Source organism: Carettochelys insculpta, chromosome 1, assembly GCF_033958435.1.
Source record: "Carettochelys insculpta isolate YL-2023 chromosome 1, ASM3395843v1, whole genome shotgun sequence".
NCBI classification, from domain to species: domain Eukaryota; kingdom Metazoa; phylum Chordata; order Testudines; family Carettochelyidae; genus Carettochelys; species Carettochelys insculpta.
Genome location: NC_134137.1, coordinates 302,025,012 through 302,049,102, shown reverse-complemented (window position 1 = coordinate 302,049,102; position 24,091 = coordinate 302,025,012). Strand labels below are relative to the sequence as shown.

The 24,091-nt window shown below is 42.6% G+C and overlaps 1 protein-coding gene across 2 annotated transcripts in view; it reads left to right on the top strand.

Moving 5' to 3' along the window:
* METTL25 (methyltransferase like 25) overlaps positions 1 to 24,091 on the top strand; it is a 131,143-nt gene that overhangs the window by 83,142 nt on the left and 23,910 nt on the right. For both annotated transcript variants that reach the window (XM_075012224.1, XM_075012233.1), the window contains exons 6-9: positions 10,401 to 10,495; positions 14,287 to 14,316; positions 16,671 to 16,744; positions 21,506 to 21,599. In XM_075012224.1, coding sequence (XP_074868325.1) covers positions 10,401 to 10,495; positions 14,287 to 14,316; positions 16,671 to 16,744; positions 21,506 to 21,599 — 293 coding nt within the window. The remainder of the gene's footprint in view (positions 1 to 10,400; positions 10,496 to 14,286; positions 14,317 to 16,670; positions 16,745 to 21,505; positions 21,600 to 24,091) is intronic.

Here is a 24,091-nt window from a genome sequence, read left to right as displayed (position 1 = left end):
TGAGTAGATGTTAGGATCAATGTTCTTTCTAATTCCTTCAGTGCCTGAGTGGAATAAATTTTGTTTTATGCACCAATGCACTGTGGATGTACAGCACCAATAGAAACATATGCTGCCAGCTGTGGGCATTTTGGAGCACTCTGCTAATCAGCTAGATTATCTTACCTGAATCTTTACCTGGGTCACCTCCCATGCACTCAGCTTATGGCAAACACTGGTTAGAACCCAGTGGTGCCCCAAATCAAGCAGCTGCAAAGTCTGCCTATGGGTATGGATGACTTCTCTCAGGACTTCCCAAACCAAGAAAATCCTTTGCGCTTACATGCACTGCCAAATATTTTTCTATAAGCTGTAAATAGTATATTTAGTGCCACATCCTGGCCATGTAAAATTAATATAAATAAACAACACTATTTTGTATCCACACTTATAAAAATGCTAACAAAGCAAATCAGCATGAGGGACCTGTGTAAGGGAATGGAGAGGTTGACAAGGGTGAATGTGAAGCTCTTCCGCCCCACCCCCCCACTTTACAACATGCTGAAAGAATTAAAATTTATTATGAGGGTGGGGGTAGTTGACAAAAATCCAAAAATATATTTTTTTCTGCATACTTCTTCTTGCTCAGTCAAATCATCAGTGACATATAAATCCAGCATCCAGTTGTATCTTCCCTTTTCCCCGTTGGGAACCGTTAAGCAAAGGAAAAGAGTTCCATCAACTACAAATGACACTGACATAGAATATAAAATGAACATTCCAAATGTAAGTGCTAAGTTAGTTGCAATGGTACAAAATGTAGGCAGAGTAGTTGGAGTTAAAATTTCACTGTAAAACCTTACAGAATAATAGTTGAAAACAGATTGTCAGACTCTAGAAGACCCATAAAAGCAGAAATACAAAAATCAAGATCACGTAACAGTAAACACACAACCTTCTGAGAAAATTAATGGATTATAAAATAATCCAGATGTAGTAACACTAAAGTATGTAACTAGTAGTTGGTTTCCCAAAAGAGATGGAAGGACATAATTCAACATACATTAAAACAATTCTTTCTTATAGAATTCTTAAAGGTAGTTTTTCATCTTGTGTGTGGAAACTGGTTAGCTCATAGAAATAAACAGTATGGAGTTATTCAAATAATTGCTTTAAAAAAGTACTCCACTACCTTTCCAACGTTACCTCTGCTTTGCCTCGATTTAGAAGTAGGATTTGTGCTCTTGATTATGGCTTTGTCTACATGAGAAGCCTCTGTAGACAGAAGATACTGTTGAAAGGGACTTTCCAGCAAAACTTCTGTCACCAGATTGCGTCTACACATAAAAGCAGATCGAAACAGCAATCTGCTCTGTCAACAGAGAGTGGCTAGACAGCCCAGCCCTCTCGTGACAGAATGGCTGACCTGAAGCTCTGCAAACAGGGCTGCCAGGTGAACTGGAAGCCCTGTCTGCCAACAAAAAAAAGCGAGGGGGGCCTAGAGCATCTACACAGCTGTTTTGTCAACAGAATGCTGTTAAGAGAGGCATTATACCTGAATAGGGAGAGGTATAACACTGTTGATGGATGTGCAGGGTTTTGTCAACAAATTCTTTGTGGCTATTCCTTCCATACACATGCGCTAGGGATCTTTTTAAGTTGTTAGCCTACATGTCAGGTTGTATCTGCTTCATTTAACAATGAGCAGGGCTACACTCTCCTTCAGCTCTTACTCAGTATTCTCTCCCATTAGTTAGAATTCCTTTATGTGAAGTTGTAGGGAGAGAAGAGTTCTGCCTGACTGGCATGCTTATAGTGAATGCTAAGATGTTTCGTTAGTTGCTTCATATGTTCTTTCACAATTATATACGCTGCAATGATTTGCTATGTAATCGCTCATAGTGTATCCATAAAACATTCCTAAATGTTTATGGTCAATATTTATTGAATTCCCAATTCAAGATTCTTATAGAGCAGTTTCTGAGATCCAGACTTGTTTTTTTTTCCATAGTGACTAGACATACTGGTTGAAATTATAATTTACCTTGTTGGAAAGGATATGTCATTGCAAAATATTTTAAAAGAAACCCAACAGGACTTTTAAAATAACTGTAAAAACATGACTCTTTCTTCCTACTGTAGTTTTGAGGACAAAAATAAAGCTGATTAGAGATCTGACATGAACAAACAAGTAATTAGACATCCTGTAATGTAGTGCTTACAAATAATGGCAGGTACAGAAAGTGTATTGTGACAAAGTCCTGAGCAGTTCCTCATCGATTCTGTGCTTTGGGGCAGTTAAGGTCATGCCTCAGAGGCTCACTGTGCCCGTTTTTGCTCTGCCTCCAAGGCAGGACACAGCCTACTGAGCTGTACTCCTCATAGGCACAGTCATAAGTGGGGAGTCCCCACATGGACACTGAGTCTCCCCCAGGTCCTTCTGAGCTGTTCTGGGGAGTGTGGGATGGTCTGGGGGAACCCAGTCTCCTCCCACTCAGTCCAGGTTCCAGCCCAGGGACCCTGGGCAGCTGCTGCTGGAGGAGCTGTCTCCCTCAGCCAAAAGGGCAACAGCTTCCTCCCTGCATCACTTCCCCCAGACTCTTTCACCATTACCTTTTTCCTGGAGCTTCAGCAATCCTCCCTCTCATGGTTCTCCTGCGCAGACCTTTCCTCCTTCCTGGTCCACCACCTTTCTTCTCCCCTCCTTCTTACCTGAAGGGAAGCCTTTTCAAGGGCTCCACAGGCCTTGATTGGCTGCAGGTGTTTAATGTGCCCCAGATGTTGGTTCGACCTGGTGCTGAAGGTGCATTCTTGCTGGGCCTTAGTCCCTGGGAAACATAAAAGCACAGACCCAACTGGCCACATGCGTGCCCCCCCCGAGGCTACTATAACCTGCTGTGGGCTATGGTCTGTCACAGTATTCAATTTTTGAAAATATGGCTCATAAACATAAATGTTTTCTTCAGACTTATCTTGCTGCTCAACTGTTATTTTAAACATCCACAATATTGTATGAAACTGTTTTTGTGAATACTTTCTGGGATCCTAAAGACATATTCTCAAACATGACCTTTCATTTTGATAAGGTAAATTCAGCTACTCCTGTAGCCAAGCAAAGGTACTGAACTTCAGAATACTTCCCAATCTTACCCATGTGCACAGCATGCAAAACCATTCTGTTCTGGAGCTCAAATTTAATACCTAGCGAGCTGTCACACCTCTAAATGTGTTCATAGATTTTGATGTTATGTTAGTAATTCTGCATATTTTTATGACAATCTATCAGGCAGTTTCAAAGTACAACATGTACACTAAAAAATTAAGTCTCAGAGCACTTTTGTGTGATAGGTTAATAATATATCTGTATTATATCAGAAAGGACTATAATGATAATGTAATCTGACCTCCTGAATTTACTCAGAATAAATCTTAGCACAGATCATTTAGAGAAATATCCAACCTTGATTTAAAATGGTCAGTGATGGAGAATTCACAACTTTTAGTAAATTATCCTGATGATTAATTACTCTCACTGTTAAAAATTATGCCTTATTTCTAGTCCGAATTTCAATTTTCAGATATTGGATCATGATCTATCATTCTCTGCTAGACTGTAGAGCCCATTATCAAATATTTGTTCCCCATGCAGGTACTTACAGACTAGTCTGTCGCCCCATAACCTTCTCTCTTTATTTATGCTAAATAGGTTGAGCTCATTGAATCTACAGTATGATAGGTTTTCTAATCCTTTAACCATTCTCATGACTCTTCTCCGAACCATTTCCAATTTATCCATATGCTTTTTGAATTGTGGACACCAGACCTGGCCACTGTTTCAGCAATGATTGTACATGCCAAATATAGACATAAAATAACCTCTTTGTTCCTACATGAAATACACTTCTGTTGTGCAGCAGAAGATTTCAATAGCCCTTACAGCTACAACATCACACTGGAAGCAAGTGTCATGAAACCTTTTTAAGTTTCAATGGTTAAGTAGTTTAAGCCAAGCTATTCAGTTTTGTGACACCACCGTTAGGTACTTTATCACTAACCCATGCTTCTGTAAAGCCAATTAAGATATTGGGTATAGTATCTATTATTAAAGTTAATACATTCATAAAATCACATCCTAATTTTACCTCCAATATAAAAATTGCACATTTTGGCGGCGTCTACACTAGCAAGTTCTTGCAAAAGATATTTTCAAAGTGTTCTTTCAAAAGTAAATTGAAAGAATGTGGTGCTCCTTTCAAAATCGCTCTTCTTTCCCATTTCAGGAAGGCTGCGTCTCCACATGCTGCTGCTTTTAGAAGCGGCATGCTAATGAGCTAACCAGAAGATGCTAATGAGGCACGGATGCAAACTTTCCATGCCTCATTAGCATAGTGGCACATGGTTTGGAGTCTGGAAGAAGCTTTTCTGGATTCCAAAGTACACATGGAAACACGTGGGCTCCTTCTTCCCCAAAATTTTGGAGAAGGGGCTGCCAGAAGGAGGGTTTCCTTCTGGAAGATCCCCACAGGCCGCGCGTCTCCATGTGTGCTTCAGAGTCTGTAAGAGCTTCTTCTGGACTCTGAACCACATGCCGCTATGCTAATGAGACGCAGAAAATTTGCATCTGCACCTCATTAGCATTTTCCAGTTAGCTTATTGGTGTGCCGCTTCCGTCCGCATGTGGAGACGCAGCCGAAGAGAGTCCCTTTTCGAAATCTTCTTTAGAAAGAAAACATGTAGATGTTCTGCAGACCCTTTTTTTTCATAAGAGTAGTCTTCAAGGGGCCTGATTTTTTTCATTCCTGGCCCATTCTTTCTAAGGAGTAGGGGCTGCGTGGACACTCTCTTCCGAAAGAGCAGATCACCCTTTTGGTCTGCTTTTTTTGTGTGTGGATGCACTCTTTTGAAGGAAGCTCTTTCGGAAGAGATCTTCCAGAAGGGCTTCTTTCAGAAGAGCTCTGTAGTGTAGACATAGCCTTAGAGTCCTACAGTTCACTTTTAGTAATTACAAAAAGCAGAACTTGGGTGAGGACAGATTTGATACATTTGGCACTCAATAGTGGGAATGCTACAGGGAAATGCACATCACAACAGATTTCACTTTTGCTGATATTCTGAGATTAGGATCACTGTGAACTGGACAGCAAACAAAGACTATACTAGGATTATCTTAAACATAACCTACTATTCTCTCCCCTTTTATTGTACATAGGACTTCATTATGTGTATCTACACTGCAGTTGCAATATGTGATTCCCATACCAAATAAACAGACTAGTGCTGGCTCTGCTTGAGGTAGCATGCTAAAAATAGCAGTATGAGCATTGTAGTGCCATTTGGGGCTCAGGCTAGCCACCTGAGTCCAAGCTCATTTGACATCCTGAGTCTCAGCTCAGGTGGAGGGGTGGGGGTAGCTACCACCAGTACCACAATGTTTACACTGCTATTTTAGCATGCTAGCTCAAGCAAATCTTGCTGGCACAAGTCTGTCTTCCCATGCTAGGAATCACACTTCACAGGTGCAACAGAGACATACCCTTGTGAACCAAACGCTTCTGTTAGACTTTTCTTTTCCGAAACGTCATCCTAATATTTTAGGCAGCTGTTCTTTTTTCTTCTGCTTGCCCTGCAGTAGCAGTATTCTCGAATTCTTAGAGCATCCATTGTTAGTCTACTGATCTGCGGTCTTTTTATCCTTTACCAGTTTTGGTCTCCTTTTTCTATCTGCTAGGTCTTTAAAAAGAGTCCTGCATGTGCATTTTTATCCCATTCTTTGCATGCAACTCTTTGTACATCTGAAAACTTTTTCATTTCCATTGTGCTCTTTTTAATGCCTTCTGCTTGCCTAATCTTAAAATATTTCAGAGCCATCCTTCTTAATTGAAATGCCAAGATCACATCCAAATAGTTTTCATTTTTAAGTATTAAAATCACATTCATAATGATTTAAACAGTGAGCTGGCATCAAAGTGTTTTTTAAAGAAAACTTAGAATCACTTTTCATCCACACAGGTAATGTTAGCATTCATAATGTTGCTGTTTTAGCTTTCCCAGGCTACGTCTACACGTGCACCCAACTTCGAAATAGCTTATTTCGATGTTGCGACATCGAAATAGGCTATTTCGATGAATAACGTCTACACGTCCTCCAGGGCTGGCAACGTCGATGTTCAACTTCGACGTTGCTCAGTCCAACATCGAAATAGGCACAGCGAGGGAACGTCTACACGCCAAAGTAGCACACATCGAAATAAGGGAGCCAGGCACAGCTGCAGACAGGGTCCCGGGGCGGACTCAACAGCAAGTCGCTCCCTTAAAGGGCCCCTCCCAGACACACTTTCATTAAACAGTGCAAGATACACAGAGCCAACAACTAGTTGCAGACCCTGTATATGCAGCACGGACCCCCAGCTGCAGCAGCAGCAGCCAGAAGCCCTGGGCTAAGGGCTGCTGCCCACGGTGACCACAGAGCCCCGCAAGGGCTGGAGAGAGAGTATCTCTCAACCCCCCAGCTGATGGCCGCCATGGAGGACCCCGCTATTTCGATGTTGCGGGACGCAGATCGTCTACACGTCCCTACTTCGATGTTGAACGTCGAAGTAGGGCGCTATTCCCATCCGCTCATGGGGTTAGCGACTTCGACGTCTCGCCGCCTAACGTCGATTTCAACTTCGAAATAGCGCCCAACACATGTAGACGTGACGGGCGCTATTTCGAAGTTAGTGCCGCTACTTCGAAGTAGCGTGCACGTGTAGACGCAGCCCCAGTATTGCATTAGGCTTATGTATTAATTTAGGAACTTCATTGTCACTTGAAAATTTAAGGAGGCTGAACCAAACTCAGTCAGGGTGCACCTACACTACAGCTCTGTTTCGAAAGAACATCTTTCAAAAGAGAACATTGAAAGATGCTCTTTTGAAATGGAGCATCCACACACGTCAGCAGGGACCAAAGTTCCGATCCGTAGTTTTGAAAAGCCCCACCAGTGCAATTTTGAAAGAGAGTGTCCACACACACCAGGGCGCTCTCAAAAGAGCAGGAGCAGGAAATGCCATGGGCAGGGTCGCATGGCAGACGAGCCCTTCTGGGACTGCCATCCCCTGCCCCCTTAAAAGGCCCCCCCACCCCACAGGCCTGTATCCAGGCAGAGGAGAGAGACTGAAAGAGAGAGAAAGAGAGACACCCCACAAGCAGCACTTGGTGGGACCGGCTGGTGCTGGAGGACTGGGGCAATAACCGGTGGCTACAGAACTTCAGGATGACCAAGGGGACGTTCCTGGAGCTGTGCCACTGGCTCGCCCCAGTCCTCCAGCACCAGGACACCCACATGACACCCACAGGCACTCCCCCTACAGACACCACAACACCTCCAGCACAAGGACACCACCAGTCCTCCAGCACCAGGACACCCACATGACACTCACAGGCACTCCCCCTACAGAAAAGGGTGGCAATCGCCCTATGGAAGCTGGCCACCCCGGACAGTTACCGATCCATTGGCCACCAGTTCGGGGTGGGCAAAGCCACCGTCGGGGCCATCCTCATCGAGGTAAGCTATGGCCGGGTCACACCCACACTGCATGCGGGGAGCCGGGGGTACGGGGCGCCCCAACAAGGGGCCCTATTGGAGTGTGGTGGGGCATCCCCCGCCGGGGACAGGGGAGGGGAGGGGAGGGGTGGGGGTGCAGTATGCAGCCCAGGCTACACTCCTAAGTGCACCCCCTCACCACTCTGCAGGTCGTCCGTGCCATCAACAAGGTGCTCCTGCAGCAGTTGATCCACATCGGGGACCTGGACAAGCCATGCGGGGCTTCCAGGAGCTGGGCTTCCAACTGCTTGGGGGCCCTGGACGGCACCCACATCACCATCAGGGCCCGGAGCACAGTTGCGGGGCCTATGTGAACCGGAAGGGCTACTACTCCGTGGTCCTGCAGGCGCTCGTCGATGCCAACGGCTGGTTCCAGGACATCTGTGTGGGCTGGTCTGGCTGTGCCCATGATGCCAGGGTTTTCAGGAACTCAGGACTTTCCTCCCCTAGTGGGAGCTGCCCGTCGGGGACACGACAATGCCACCATGTATCGTGGTGGATGCAGCCTACCCCCTGCAGCCCTGGCTCATGAGGCCATACACAGGGCACACCCAGCTGAGTCAGGACCATTTTAATGAGCGGCTGAACTGGGCTGGCAATACTGTGGAGCAGGCGTTCGGCTGCCTCAAGGGCCGCTTCAGGTGTCTCCACACAAGGCTGGAGGTGGGCCTGACCAATGTCCTGGCAGTGGTTGGGGCCCACTGCACCCTGCATAACATCGTGGAGGCCAAGAACGAGCCCTACACGGAGGGTTGGGCCGCCCAGCCGGGGCACAGGTATGAGCAGCCCCCTGCCACCCCATGCTGCCTGGCCCAGCAGGATGGGGTGCGGATCCAGGAGGCCCTGTGCCAGGCCTTTGAGCGGGGTACATGGTGAGCCCTCCCCACCCTGCATACATGCACCACCATCCTGCACATGCACACGCACACAGACTACCACATTGCACACTCCCCCCACCACCACACATGCACAGGAGACAGGGTGGAACACAGAAATAAATGTTTTATGTAAATAATGCAAGTCCTTGACAACTGTTTACGGGAGGGCAGAATGGCTGGTGGGGGTAGGGAGTAACTATTTACAGGGGTGGAGAGGCCCCAGGGTGGACAGGCAGGCTACCAGGAGGGGGCCAGTTTAGTCCCCCTGGGGGTTTGACAGGTGTGTTCCCCATCACCCACACTCTGCCCACCCCCCCCCGTGTCCGAGGGCCCTGTTGGGGTTGGGGTTGGGGTTGGGCTGGTGCCAGTGCCACAGGCAGGTAGGGGCGCACCTGGGGTGAGGTCTCTGCAGGCCAGTCTGTGGGCCAGCTGCACGAGGTTGGCTGGGAGCAGGTGGGTCAGGATCAGGGCAGCAAGGTTGGGCATTTGGGGGTGGTTCGCTGCAGGTGGTGGGGACGGAGGGCAGACTGGGGAGTGGCGGGGGGCTTGGAAGGGGGGAGGCAGAGTGGGGGACAGGGGAGGTAGGAGCATGTGTCGGGCCCTGCAGTATCCCTGGCACAGCTCCTTCACCTTAGACCTCACCTGGGTCCAGAGTCCGGGTGGGGTGACCTTGGCCAGTGGGGCCTGTGGTGAGGTGCTGGAATGCCACCACGTTCCTGCGCTGGACCCCCCATCTGGTGCAGGTTGTCTTCATCTGCCCAGAGGACAAAGAGGTCCCGCACCTCGGCATAGGTCCAGGAGGGGGTCCAGCGCTTGGGGATTGGCTCCCCTCCGGGGAGGGCTCCCTGCTTTCTTTGGGGGGTCCCCGGGCAGGGGTCGGGGTGCTGGCCATGGTGCTGAGGGGGGCTCAGGGCTGGCTGGAGCAGTGTGACAGGGAGCAGGCTGTACAGCAGCGTGTGCTCCCTGGTGCCTGCATGCTCTCAGCTTCCTGCCTGAGGGCTTCTGGGAGCCTACATCCTGGAGCGCAGCCAGACACTGGAGCTATAGAGCTCCGCTTGTGCTGGGAGCAGCACCGCCACCTGCCAGCTGATCACAGCCATGGAGGACGCACTCTTTCGAAAGAGTGTGTTGCGGACCATCTACACATGCGCTCTTCCGAAATCGTCTTTCGAAGGAGGGTGCTCTTCCCATCCCGGGAAGGGAGGACCGACTTCAAAAGAATGGGGGAGTTCTTTCAAAGTTAATTTTGAAAGAGCGCCGTGCATGTGTAGACGCTCCGCAGGTTCTTTCGAAAGAACCCACTCTTTCGATCTGGATTTCAAATGTACTTGCTAGTGTAGACGCACCCTCATAGTCTGTGATGTAAATGCTTTACTTTTGGTGTTTTGAGGAAGTAGCAAGAGTCTTTGCAGCTGGTCCTGTCTGGAAAACAAACATTGTGGATAACAATAAAACAAGGCCGTCAGCACTTTAGTAAACAATACACATTCTGTAATGACTTGCCAAAACACTGTTTAAAAATTGTTTGCTGTAAAAGAAAAGCCCAGCAGTGAGTGATACATACGTCCTCTTACATTGACAGGCCTCCCAGCTCAGCCTCTAGGGATGACTGCCAGTGTGTTGGTTGCCAAAATTAAATACAAACTCTTTTGTTGTAAAGAAAGAAAGAAAGAAAGAAAGAAAATATGTTTCAGAGACTTCACTGGTTAGGTAGTGGAGGATTAGTTTTAGAAAATGTGAAGGTTTCAAAAATGGAGCCTAAAGCAAAAACATCTGTTGTTGAGAAAATGCCTTTTTTCATAACACTAATATGCTTTCTGTTACAGTATTGGATAGGAATAACAGTTAAACAGATCTGCTCCTATGCTCCAACTACTGTTTGTCTTTCTCAATAGATGATTTACTTTAAGAGAAGAAGAATTTAATAAAGTAACACACTATTTTTCTCTCATCTGCAGATTACTCTCCGGGATTGTGGGGGTTTCCCATGTGTCAGTATTTAAAGGAAGAGGGCTGGTGCTGTGGTCGTAATGCCAGAATGTCAGCATGCTTAGTATGGTTCTTTTTTCTTTTTCTTCTTTTTTCCCCACTGGAAGCTTTATCCAGATGTTATAGAATTCATTGTTTTTGGCTAGTAATCCTAGAGCTATGACTTAAATCCCAGACTCTACAGAATAACATAATTAATGTTGTATGCATGATAAATTATAGGTAAAAAAATTGCATTAACCTTCCAACTTTGCACATTTTATATTTGCTGAGGGCAGGAAACAATGAGGGAAGATAAAAATTATTTTTAAAATGGCCAGAAAGGCTACAGTTTTGTTGACATGAATTTAAACAAAGCCATCTCTCAGTGCAATAGTTCATGGCAGTGATTTAAAGAGGATAATATTCCTTCCACCATCACTGACTTTGCCCAAAAGGTTTATTATTCATAACACGCAATGCCCTACCAGTACAAGATTGTAACTAAGCCTGTCTAACCCAAACCAGAGTAGGTCTACACACCTATGCAAGCGTTGACACCAGAAAATCTTCTAACCTTGCACCAAGAGACAGAGAGCTCTATACACTCATGTTGCATCAGCACAGGATGATTGATTAGCGCTTAAACTGAGAATGAGGGCATAAAGCTAAATCATCAATTATGATGACATTTGGAAAACTCTCCTTATAATTTCTGATGATTTTTAATCCCTTTTGTCAGCATGTACCACAATAGATGCTGTTAGCCTCAGTTTCAGCTGCTTCGCCCTCCTACAGATCCTTACAAAAAATCGACTCAAGCCCATATGTCAAAGTTAAAGAGATCAGAGCTAACGTTAGAGATCTTAATTGTTCTGACATATTCCAGTCTTATACAGGATGCGTTCACCCCTAAATGTGACATTCTGAATAAACTGCATGAAACTTCTCAGCTGTTGAAGGGTATGGACCAAAATGTAAATTTTAAAACTTTGTATATTACCTTATGGCCTTCAGTGAGCCCACCCAAAATGTTGCTGCCATCTCCTGTTGCCCCTGTCATATATCCTTTATACCTTAGATCAGTTGCCATATTGGACCATTCCTTTCCTTTCAGAATTTTGGTGCTGGTTACAGAATTTTGGTTTTCCACGCTTTCTTAAACTGGAAACACTACAGCTGCACAGCTAGCTACATATGCCTCCCTTTTGGTGTAGTTAATCAACATCTATGAGAGGGAGTAGCTAGGTTGACCTAGCAATGTCTACACAGGACTTTAGACTGACTTAGCTACTCAATGCAGGGGATGTGGATTTTTCACACCCTGCCTGAGGCAGCTAAATTATGTGGATTTGGCCTTATTTAGTGAGAAATGAAGTAAGCTCAGCCTGCCTTTTGACAATGGTAGAATGAAATATTTCAGAGGCAAACAACCATCTGGAGATGCCTTTGGATGCATACAGGACTTTTTGTTTGTTTGTTTGTTTGTTTTATTTTTGCAGGGGTTTGGGGGTTTGCACCCTGTGCACTTATCTTACCAGAAAAAAAAAAAAAGCTCATGTTCCCCTTTCCAAACTCTCTTTTAAATTATTGGAAGGGTGCATACCGAGAAGTTCTCCTTTGCTCGTAGGTACAATAACTGGGCCAATGAGTGTTTCAGGAACATTCATGGTGAGGTCTTGTCATTTCATCCCATAGGCCAAGGGAATAGCCAGGCAGAGCAGTGCAGAGAGAACACTACTCTGGGTAGGAAGATATCCACCATATCTACACCAGCAACATCATTACAGGACCTAACCAGATCAGCCACACCATCATGGGTTCATTCAGCTGCACATCTACCAATATAATTTATGCCATCATGTGCCAGCAATGCCCCTCTGCTATATACATCGGACAAACTGGACAGTCTCTACGTAAAAGAATAAACGCACACAAATCAGATATCAGAAATGGCAATATACAAAAACCCGTAGGAGAGCACTTCAATCTCCCAGGCCACACAGTAGCAGACTTAAAAGTAGCTATCCTACAGCAAAGAAATTTCAGGACCAGACTCCAAAGAGAAATTTCTGAGCTACAATTCATCTGCAGATTCGAGGCCCTCAGCTCAGGCTTAAACAAAGACTGCGAATGGCTGGCTAAATACAGAAGCAGCTTCCCCTCCCTTGGTGTTCACACCTGCAGATCAACTGCTGGTAGTAAGCCTCACACTTGCTGACTGAGCTAACCTTGTTATCCCCACCCTTGCTCTGGTTTATTTATACCTGGCCCTGCAGATTTCCAAGACCAGCATCTGATGAAGTGAGTCTGTGCTCACGAAAGCTCATGCTCAAAACTTTCCTGTTAGTCTATAAGGTGCCACAGGACCCTTCGTTGCTGGGTAGGAAGGACTCTGCTAGTGTTTCCTGGGAGCTTGCAGTGCAATGATAATAATCCCAGTATTGTTACATGCATGGCAGTTCCCATTTTCTGAGACACCACAGGGACCAACTTAGAGCACTGCCTGAGAATGTATTTGCACATCTGTGCTAGCATGATAAACAGCTGGCTTTAACTGAGCTGTGCCTCACCATCACTTGATTTTACTGCATCACATTGCATGAAGAGCAGTCTCTCTCTAGCTGATGCCAGTCATCAGTATTCACCAGCACACTGTCAGTAATAGTGAGTTACAGGAGTAGCTGATGGTATCTGCCCCAATTCCCCTGGTCATTACAAGGGGCATCATGCACAGCAGCGCAAAAATTTCAGCCCAGACAAAAATAACACTATTCTCCTTTCTAGCAGGAGTTCTTATTAATTTCTGAGGGTGACACGGACACTTGTGGGCTTTGGAAGACTGCTGCTTTGCAGCTGGAAGAGCAACATGTAGACTAGGGCAAAGGTCAGCAGTGACCATGGGGCATACCTGAAATAGCCGATTATTTATTGGAAGTAAAGGAGGGGCGTACCTTTTATATGCTATGTAGTGTAAATTGCACCTGCTTCTCTTTAAAAGCATAAGAATGGAAAACTACAGCTATTTGGAGTGTAGCTAAAGGGAAGTCTTGGGTGCAGGTTGACAGCTTAGATGAGCTCCGTGGCAAGGAAGATGAGTGGGTGAGAGAGAAGCAATGCAGGAAGTAGGGATGGTATGAGAAGTATGCTGTGGCGTATTGACTTATCTATTATTTTGTGATAGTGCAACAGAATGTGTTCACTGCACATTCATCGTTGGTTTTACAGAGAATTTTGCTTTTCAGTTGTAATTCCTGTAAGTACAATATCTTTCCAGCTGTAGAAAAATCTTCTACCCACTTTATTTTTTTCTCAATTTTTTGTCATCTTAGATCATAAAAGTCAAATACTCTTACACTGTTAGGATTCATGAGCTGAAAAATCTGTTTCAAAGGATCAGCGTGACAGTTTAAACTGCCGTCTCTCTAAAGTCTGTACTTTGTTTAACTTCAAGAACCTAAATTTTAAAATGAGCATTTGTGTCATAGTTAGACACTTTATAAGGTATTGTAATGTATTGTCCATTAAATTAAAAGATTATTTAAAATATACAGTATAATATTGAAAGTGATCTGTTAATGTTTATATTTTTATAGGAATATAGCTAATAAAATTAAATTTCTTTTTTCCTTAGTGCTCTCAAAACTTGAAGTGGATATGCACTCCCTTATCATTGCATGTCCTATAAATAAATCCTAAATAAAGGAGGGAGTTGATTAACAACCTCTAATGGTTTTAGCACTCTTAAGTGTACAAGCTCATGTTATATCACATAATTAATCTGGTAAAATGTCATTTCCACCAAGCTTTATACAATGTGCTGATAAATGCCTGATAAAGAATAAACATAGCAGTTTAATTTCTTTCCTTTTAAAGGCTTTGGAACGAGTTGTGGTCAGCCAAGTGGTAAGTAGTGTTGTTTATTGTAACTCTTCTAGTGACAAAACTGTTTTTCTGAATACATTTAATACATGACCTTCTCCTGAACTGTGACCCACTGGCTTCTAAAACATTACAATTAACAGAATATAAATCAAAGTCAGATTGATATCAAGTTTCAGCACCACAGAATTTCATTTTTATTACCTTGTCTGCACGTAGTGATAAAATATCTATTTTCTTCAGACAATTGAGAGTCAGCTAACATATTTTGGAGGAAGTACAATTTTAGTATAGTTGAAAATACCTTATTTTAATGGTAAGCTATGTTGTGTGTAACCGTGCTGGTTAATATTCTTCACTACATCCAAAAGTGCTTTTTAAAAAAATTAAAGTGTAAAATTACCCTTCCAAACTTCGGGTGCTTCCTGACATGAACTGATCCAGCAGAGGTTCCTGGCGTAGTGCCACTCATCTTTAATGGATTCACTGATCCCTTTATACTGAGGAACCACAATGTTTTTGGGGTTAGTAACATGGCTCATTAGGAGTCATGAGTTAGTTCAGGCTCTTCATAACTCATTAAATTTTGGTAATTTTTGCAGAGATTTCCAGCAATAATGCCACTTGTGGTGTTTTTTGAAGTAAAACTTGTCCACAAACAAATAATGTGAACTTGCAGAAATATTTTTAATAAAGTATGATGGGAAACTGAAACAATAGTTATTTTTCAAATATTAATTACAATTTGTTTTAATAAAGAAGGAGGTACATCTAAATTTTAAAATAAGTTGGAAGAGTAGGGCACATATCTTTCACTGAAACAAAAATGACAGCATAAGATAGATCTCTTTTAATAATGTTTTACTGTTTATGTAGCAAGTAAATTATAAAGCTTATTATATTTTGTAAAAAGCTTCTAGCACACAATGAAGTTAGCAAGCATGACATGCGTGGTTCTCTGGGATCACATTTCACGGTTAAAATTCAGTATCTAAAGAAATACAGCCATGCTTATTCCGCCTGAAACATAGCTTGATACCTGATTTTCTTCCGGATTTTGGTACAACACTCTGCAGACATAACTCCTAAACCATGTTGGCCAATCCACTTATCCTCTCAGCACTCACTATTGGGTCCACATTTTCTCAGAAAACAAATACAAATACAGTGCTGGAACATGACTTGTGTGGCCCATCCCTGCTAGACTGAGACTTCCAAAAGCCGGAGATCAAATTAAGAAAATATTTTAAGTTAAACTGCATAGTTACAGGGTGTTGGAAAATTGAAATGCAAAGATCAGGATGAGCATGTATATTTAGTAGTGTTTTAAATGAAAAATATTTACTTATAACTGCATTTTCATTTGGCTGTAATTTATGGACAACCTAAAATTAAATTATGGCAACCTAAAACCAGAAGCTATATAATATTTTTTACTGTAGTATAAAATACAAAAGGCGCAAATCCCATATGTCTTCCTAATCTTTCAGGGTAGCGACCAGTAATGTCACTTAGCACTACTGTTATCGGAGATAGGAAAGTATGATGATTGAGAATTTCTGTGTAATTTATTACAGTGGCTTGCTTCTGACGGGAATATCACACTTGTCTCTCTTCTTAAAATCCCTGTCTACATTCCGTTCTCTGAGTACTTTAAATCATTATTGTGTAATTTATCATCTTTTTGCGTGTGCACACTAACTGTACAAGTATTTAATAGCCTAGATTTACAGGCCAATTTATCCCCATTGTAAGCACATTGACTGCAGTGGATTTACACAGGAGATGCATTTGGCAGTACATTTTTAACTGACAAGCACTAACTTTTCTTAAGTAAACACATCTTTCAGAACTAAAGGTATGAAGTTTTAAATGCAGTGCACTGTTATAAGTACAGTGCTTTCTGCATGGATATCAGTGCTTCAGGGAACCAAGATAAAGTAGCTATAAATAAGAGAACATTATGACATAAGTAGTATGTTTTCTTTCTACCTCTTTTTTATTCAGCAGACCAGACTCTGCTCTGAAGTTTGAGGGTGCAGTTTTGGAATAATTCCATTAATTGCAATAGAGTTCTGTGAGTTTATAAATGAAGATCAGAATTTGACCCATTTTCCCTTCTTTTTGTCTAATCCCTATCCCTCTACTCACTTCCTCTATTTATTTTTTCTCAAAAGTATGATTATGTTGTCATCTGACCCATGGTAACTTGCAAACAGAAAAATGAGAAAATTATCCTCACAACCATGTTAACAAGACTCGTTTGAGAGAACATAAACCAGTAGTTAGAAAAGGGAGCCAATGGCTTTCTGTTTATGCTCCTCTTGATTTTGTTTCCAGCTTTACATATCTGCTGTTCTTTGATTTCTTTCTTGCAGCTGCCGACAGAATCATTGTTTTATCGAGCTGTTCTACAGGTTATTATAGAGGAATGTTACGGCGTGACTGAAAGGTATGAGATTCTGAAACTTAGGCCTAATGCTGCCTCCCTTACACCAAAAGTTGTAACTATTTAAATGTGAGTTACAGAATAAGGCCCTATATTTTGTCTGAATATGTTTGTATTATGAATGCAGTCAGTGAATAGTACAGGGCTCTGTCATTTAGTCAGAATTCAAGGGATGTGAACATTACGTAGACGTAGTGTAGTGTAGACATAAGCTAAATAACTCAAATGAGAATCACATGCTACATGTCTGTGAACATTACACATAAATTTAAGACAGAAACCTGCAGAGGATAGCATTTGTACAGAGCTCTTGCCTTCCCACCACTGGAGAGGTATTAACCCAATCCTTGGCACTGGACACGTAGAAAACACTGGCAAATTCACTAAAATGTTGAGAGCCAGAAGCCTAGTGAGGGGTGAGTTTGGTGGCTTCCATGGTGAGCGAGTTCAGAAAGGACAGGTTGGATCAGGTCCTGCAAGACTTCTGGCCCTGAGGGGACTTCCAGGATGGGCTGTAGGTTTTGCTGGTTTTGACCTGAGAGCTGGAGCCATAAAAGTAGCCCTGCAGTCAGGGCCACTTACTGTTTCCCAGTCTGACCTGCAGTTGAGGCACTCTCTCTCCTTTTTATAGGTATGGGTTCAAGGAGGAGTTTTTCCCCATACCACCAGACTGAATGAAGCTGGTTGTGTTTTTCACCTTCCTCACAGTAAAACCTAGAGGATGTTTGTACACCTGGAGAGCTAGGATTATCCCCCACACACAAGGCACAGTTAGGAATTCTGTGACAGTTATTTTAGTTGTCACTACTTTTGGCATCTTACTGGCATCTCCTTATGAGATGGGAGCAATAGTGCAATCTTTATTACTTTCCCCATTGTTTCCCCATATCTATCCCATTGGGGAGAAATACAAACCAGGAGCTAAAATGCTACCCTGGGAGGACTCCCCTGCCAATGTCCTTTACAGTGGTCTTTGCAGCAGAGAGAGAGAGTGTGTGTGTGTGTGTTAAGATCCACTTTTGCCTCAGTCTCCAAAGGTGAAAGGAATGCTAGTGGCAGGGATGAAGGTGCCCACAGAACCTCCTGGAGTGATGATTGGTTCCCCCTGCAGTCAGAGCACACCTAAGAATTAGCAAAGGAACAGTGGGATGCCATTGACTGGACTGGGCACTATCTCAGTGGTAACTTTGGAAAGAATTTGACTAGTAAAGCTGAGGCCTGGTTAAACTCGTGTGATGTGTTCTTGCCTTCTGTGTGGTGAGCAGACCAATATACAGCTTTAAGTTACACAGGCTATTTTTGCAGAACCTGAGAGTTCTATTTCATAGCTCTCAGAGTCAGCTACTGACTTGAAGGCCTGTCAATGTCTGTGAGATTTAGAATGGGAGCATAGCTTTTTCTGTCGATGGGCAACCTCCCAACAGAAGAATTTCTTCCATTGCTCGACATCATGTATAATAAACTATACAGAAGTTTTAGCAGAATAAGCCATGAGAACTAAGTTGTAAAAACTGAAAGTATGGGCTAGACCAGTATATGTTATCTATTGAAGAGAAGGTAACAATAGGGAAAGCAATAAAGATTGCACTTTTGAAATGAAAAGTGTTTTAGGTTCCATTTTAAGTTTGCTAATATAAGATGTCTGCAGTGTTGATGAAGTAGCCAGAATTTTCTTAGTCTCCGTGAAGCTTTGGGGATCATTTCAGCAGTTTTTAAGATGTCAGGTTCCTCAACCAATAACACTTAAAAAGCAGTTTAAGACAATTAAAAGGATGAGTTATTATGCCTAGAGTCATTAACAGCCCTTTCTGACTTTCTAGAGCTTCATTTGTCCAGTGTGTATCTTTTTTGTTATGCAACTTCTGATTTGTAGGACAGATGCAATAAATGTATGTTTTTTTCAAAGAATCTTTTAATATACAATCATTAAGTAGTCTTCAAACTGCATTTGCCCAACGGTTTCATTACATTGGAATAATAAAAAATATAGTCATAGGAATTTCCTTTACCCTTAAAAATAAAATAAATAAAATTGAAAGCTAATAGAAACAAAGAACCAGGATATCAACTTCAATAGGCTTTGAATCTGGCCCTCAGTTGAAAAGAATAGGCTTTCAATGGGTTTCTGGTAAAATAGTTTTTAGGAAGACATAACCGTGTCAAGCTGTCCTACAGTTACTCAAGAGCATGAATACTAGCCTCTGAGCGGACTGGTAAGAGCACAAACTACAAATTGACTTTAAGTTCTCTACTTAGATTTCACCAGCCAAACATCAAATGCAAACTCCTCAGACACTATAATAGTCTCACGATAGAGACAAAGGCAGTCTGGTTGGTATACCAACTACTGTGTCAAGCTTGCCTTGCTGACAGATGTCCCCTTCCACCAGTAATCACAATATTCAGGTTGCTCCCAGTCCCAAAGTACCAGTCACTTATGTCAAGTCAGTTTCACCTTACATCTGATGCTAAAGATCGTGCTTGTAGACAACTCTATAATAAACTATCTAAGGATTTGTCAATTAGGAAAAGGAAATAGGAGAGTCATTTACAAGGTAAAAGCAGGTACATATACATATACAAATGAATTACAGCCTTAAGTTTCAAAATGCACTAGAAGCTACTTCAATAAGCAAGCTCTGTCTGTCCCTTGAGGTAACCAAGGCCTCACTGGGGACCTCTCACTTATACTTATTAAACTTTGCCATTGTGAATCTAAGTTGCACAAAGATATAATTTCTTTTAGTTAGGAAATGCTCAAATAATATCTTATGATGTGGGATACAGTTGTTACAAGAGAGATTAGTGAATACCATAACTTACAAACATTCAATAAAGTCTAAACAGTAAGCATACTTGGATCTTTTTAATACTTATTTTAACAATACTAACACATATGGGAGCTGCACTAATTCTGGCTATGTGTTTGTCAAGTGAGGCATGAGGACATTGGCATAAGCCGGCACCTGGTTTGCCAGTGTTACATTATCAAATTTTATGGAAAGTCTGTACATAAATAATACATTTGAGAGGACTTGTGAGTAGCTGATATCTTTGAGAATATGATTCTTATCTACGCTAGAAGCATCTGTCTACAGAAGTTACTGTCGGAAGAGACATTCCTACAAAACTTCTGTCGACAGATCACGTTTACACATAAAAGCAGATTGATCTTTTGTTCCACTACCTCAACAAAAGGGCCCCCTGGATTGTCTACTCAACAAAACACATTTTAGCTGTGTCTACAGTAAAGCGTTCTGTTGACAGAAGTCACTTGACAGATATTTCCCGACAGAACCTCTGTCTACAGAACACGTCCACACCTAATACAGGTTCCCCCATCAATGCCCTCCGTTGACAGAGATCAGCCAGACTGCCCAGCCCTCTGTTGACAGAACAGCCAACCGGAAGCTCTGCAAACAGAACATGAACTGGAAGCCCTCTCTGTTGACATACAGCCCCACCGGAGCGTCTACACTATTTTTGTGTCGGCAGAATCTGTTAGCAAAGGTGCTGTGCCTTGTACGGTCAAGACAGAACTGTGCCGGGAAAACTGCTGCGTTCTGTCAACAGATTCTCAACAGAACACATTTGTAGTGTGAACATTCCCTAGTTTTATCAACAGAAGGCCTCTGTAGTGTAGACGTAGTCCATGAGATTACCATGAGGACTGACAAAGCGTATTCATACATTTTTCTAAGGTATTTCAAACAGAGAAGGGTTGACATGCAATTTGCTAATGCGTGTGCACCCTGTGTATGGTGCCTTCTGCTGCTTTTTGTGCTTTGCTTTACCACTTTGCCTGAACCGCTTCAAGTACTGGACAAATTTTCCACGAGGCACCCCAAATTGTAAATCTGGAAAATTCTGACATTGTGGCCATCGCTGCACTTATGAAAAACTTCGAAATGGCCATGCTATTGGCCAAATTGAAGAATACTAATAAGGCACTGATATGAATATTCAGTGCCTCATTAGCATGCCACTGAAAGTGCCGTGTTTTGCTCACACGCAGCTCATCTACACGTCTACAGCTGATAGGAATAAGGGGATTTTGATGTGTACAGGATCTTTTCAAAAAGGACCCCCATGTGGACGAGCTGCACGCGAGTGAAACACAACACTTTTGAAGTGCCGCAGCCGGCGGCATCCTAATAAGGTGCCGAATATTCATTTCAGTGCCTCATTAGTATTCTTTGATTTGGCCATTAGCATGGCCATTTCAAAGTTTTTCTAAGTGTAAACGTAGGCTAAATAACTCAAATGAGAATCACATGCTACATGTCTGTGAATATTACACATAAATTTAAGACAGAAACCTGCAGGGCATAAATTAAATCAGAATCACACAACTTACTATGTGGTTCTGGATCAAGAGTTGATATTGAAGAAGGTCTGCTTTCATAAACATTGAATTCTTGCTAACATTAGCAGGTGGTGCATTGAAAATGGATATGGTATAATGAATTCAATAAAATAAAAACAATGTTAGGAGTGGAATGGAAATAAAAAATATCACCTCATCTCATTCATTATTTCAGGTATCCGAGAATAATAGTATTTTTTATTTTAAAATGTCTTTGAGTATTGATTAGCTTGCTTTGATGTATTTTTAGAGAAGAAACAAACTTTAAATTATTATTTTAACTTCAGAATATATCTTATTGCATATGTTTGTAATGAATCTGAAAGTTATGAAACAATAATATGAAACTTTTGCGTTGTTGGAAAATTAAAACAGTAACCTCAGTGCTGCATTTGCAGTGGTCGGCATGTTGGTAAAATTTTCTCCAAGTCTTCCTCTTTTGTGGATTATGTCAGAAAGTGTCTGAAGAAGCTTGAACTAGATGAGTCAAAGGTAAGCAGCTGATTTCATACTGCATGCAGTTCACATAAACTGGAAATCCTAGCAGTGGCCAGCATTTCAATGGAGCCATTTGAATATGCAGGTTGAACCTCTCTAATCCAGAACTCTCTTCTCCATTAAGCTTCATAATGTGGCATGATTTTAGTTAGCTGGATGACCACTTATCATGGGTATATCCAAGCTTCCCATGGTCCCATGAAGTTGTTTACAGCCACAAGTCCTGGCTCTCAGTGTTCTGTGCTGTTATTTATCTCTATTTTGTCCCTAAATGTCTTCTAAGAGCCCAGTAAGCAGTGGAAGTGTTGGCAATGTGCTAGAAAATATTGACCTCCCCCTCCCCCAATTGTCCAGCAAATTCTCTCTTTGAGCACTGGTCAGGTTGCAAGGGTGCCGGACAAGAGAGGTTCAGCCTGTATTATGTGAGCCACTGTTATTACTAGAATATACATCCATATCTTCAGTTCTTTGAGACATAAGCACTAATTATCCAAGAATAAATATTTGTTTATTTGCTCAGTTTTGGGATTAACTTCCAGTTTTGTTTTGGTTTTTTTCAATATTTTCAGTTTATTTTAAAACCTATGAGGTGCCTTTTTTATTTTTAGTTCTGCATGAATACTAACACAGGTTGAATCTCTCTAGTCCAGCACCCTGGGGGCCTAAGCAGAGCTGAACCAGAGAACTTGCTGAGCCATGAGAGGTCAATATTATCTAGCTCATTACCAACACTCCTGTGGCTTACTGGGCTCTTAGAATACACGAAGGGGTAAAATAAAGCTAAATAACAGCCCAGAACACTGAGAGCCAGGACTTGTGGCTGTAAACAACTTCATGGGATATCTAGCTCACTAAAATCATGCTCAGTCATGGCTGTTGTTGCACCAGAGAATGCTGGACTAGAAAGATTCAACCTGCAGTCTAAATAATTTTTAAAACACCCTAGAAATACACTGTCAAGCCTAACTGTGTGTAAGTAATGAACATACCTTTGTCCAGATGAGTTTACAGTATCCTTTTCCTTAGTCCTCCAAGATATGTGTCATGGAAGTATGTACTCCACTCATGCATCCTCTTTGTGGCCTAAAATCATAAAATGAGTACTAGACTTTAGATGCAGCATCAAAGCCAGGAATAAGGTTTTGCTGAGATCTTTACTCATATTGGCTGATAACGCTTTCTGGTTCATTCCATTTTCCTTTCAATATTACCATGCTTCAATAGCATGAAAAGACTGAGGGTAGCATTTGGCAAAGCTAGGGTTAAAGCACTTAGATGCCTTTGTAATCAAGGGAAGATGGGTGGATTAATCTGATACTTTGAAGGAGGTGGCTATAGAACAGTTAAGAACATAAGAATGGCCGTACTGGGTGAGACCAGTGGACTATCAAGTCCCAGTGTCCTGTCTTCTGACAGTGACCAGTGTCAGATGGGTATTAAGCTGAATGGCAGTGTCTGTAGGAAAACCAAAGTACAGTAAAATTCCTTCTGTCTGGCATGTCTGGGACTGGACAGGTTCCGGATTACCAAATTTTCCGATTATTGGACATCACCACTCCGCACTCCTGCAGCTTCGTCACCACCCCTGCACTCCTGCAGCTTCGTCACCACACGCGCGCTTCTCAGCTTCACCACCCCATGCTCCTACAGCTTCTTCACCACCACACGTTCCTCCCACTTCACCACCCCTGCGCTCCTCCTGCTTCTTCACCCTCACATGTCTTCAGCTTCACCACCCCCGCACACCCCGGCTCCAAGCCCCTAACTCCACAGCTCCAACCCTCCACCCCCTGCCCCCATGCAGCCCTAATCCACCCCAGGCTTAACTCCCCTGCTCCCATTGCATGGCCCCAATCCACCACCCAAGTCTCCTGACTCATGAGAATTATCTCGGGGGACTACTGTATGCCAGACCATCAAATTTTGCTGGATTATCTCTGCAAATAGGACTGTTTTTGCCAGATGCCAGACCATCAGGATTTCCTAATCATCAGAGGCCGGATTAAAGGAATTTTACTTCAGTTCCCTTGCTTTTCCTTTGTTGAGTGTGTTGACTAACATCTAGATGCCTTGGTATAAATCAAGCCTGTTCTTCTCTATGTAGACATTCAGTGTGACCTATAAGACCATGGTAACTGTGTTAATATAGATCAATGTTTATAGATTTATACTCATAAAACCCTTTTGAGACAGGGAATTAATATTATGCCCATTTTTCACATGTTGTCATCCAAAGTAAATAAACACACCTCTTTTCTCCTGTGCTGCAACTGTGCTGGTCAGCTTCCTATAACTTTCTTACTTCGTATGCATGTATGATAAGTATGTCTCTTCACTATAGATCAAAATGAAGCACTGTTCTGTGCAAATATGGAGATACCTCACCTTTATTATTTAAAGAAAGCTGAATAGTACAGCAGAGATAACAATAAATGGCTTTTGCTTAATAAATGAACCCCTCTTTATTTTCAGCTCCCTGTACTCTT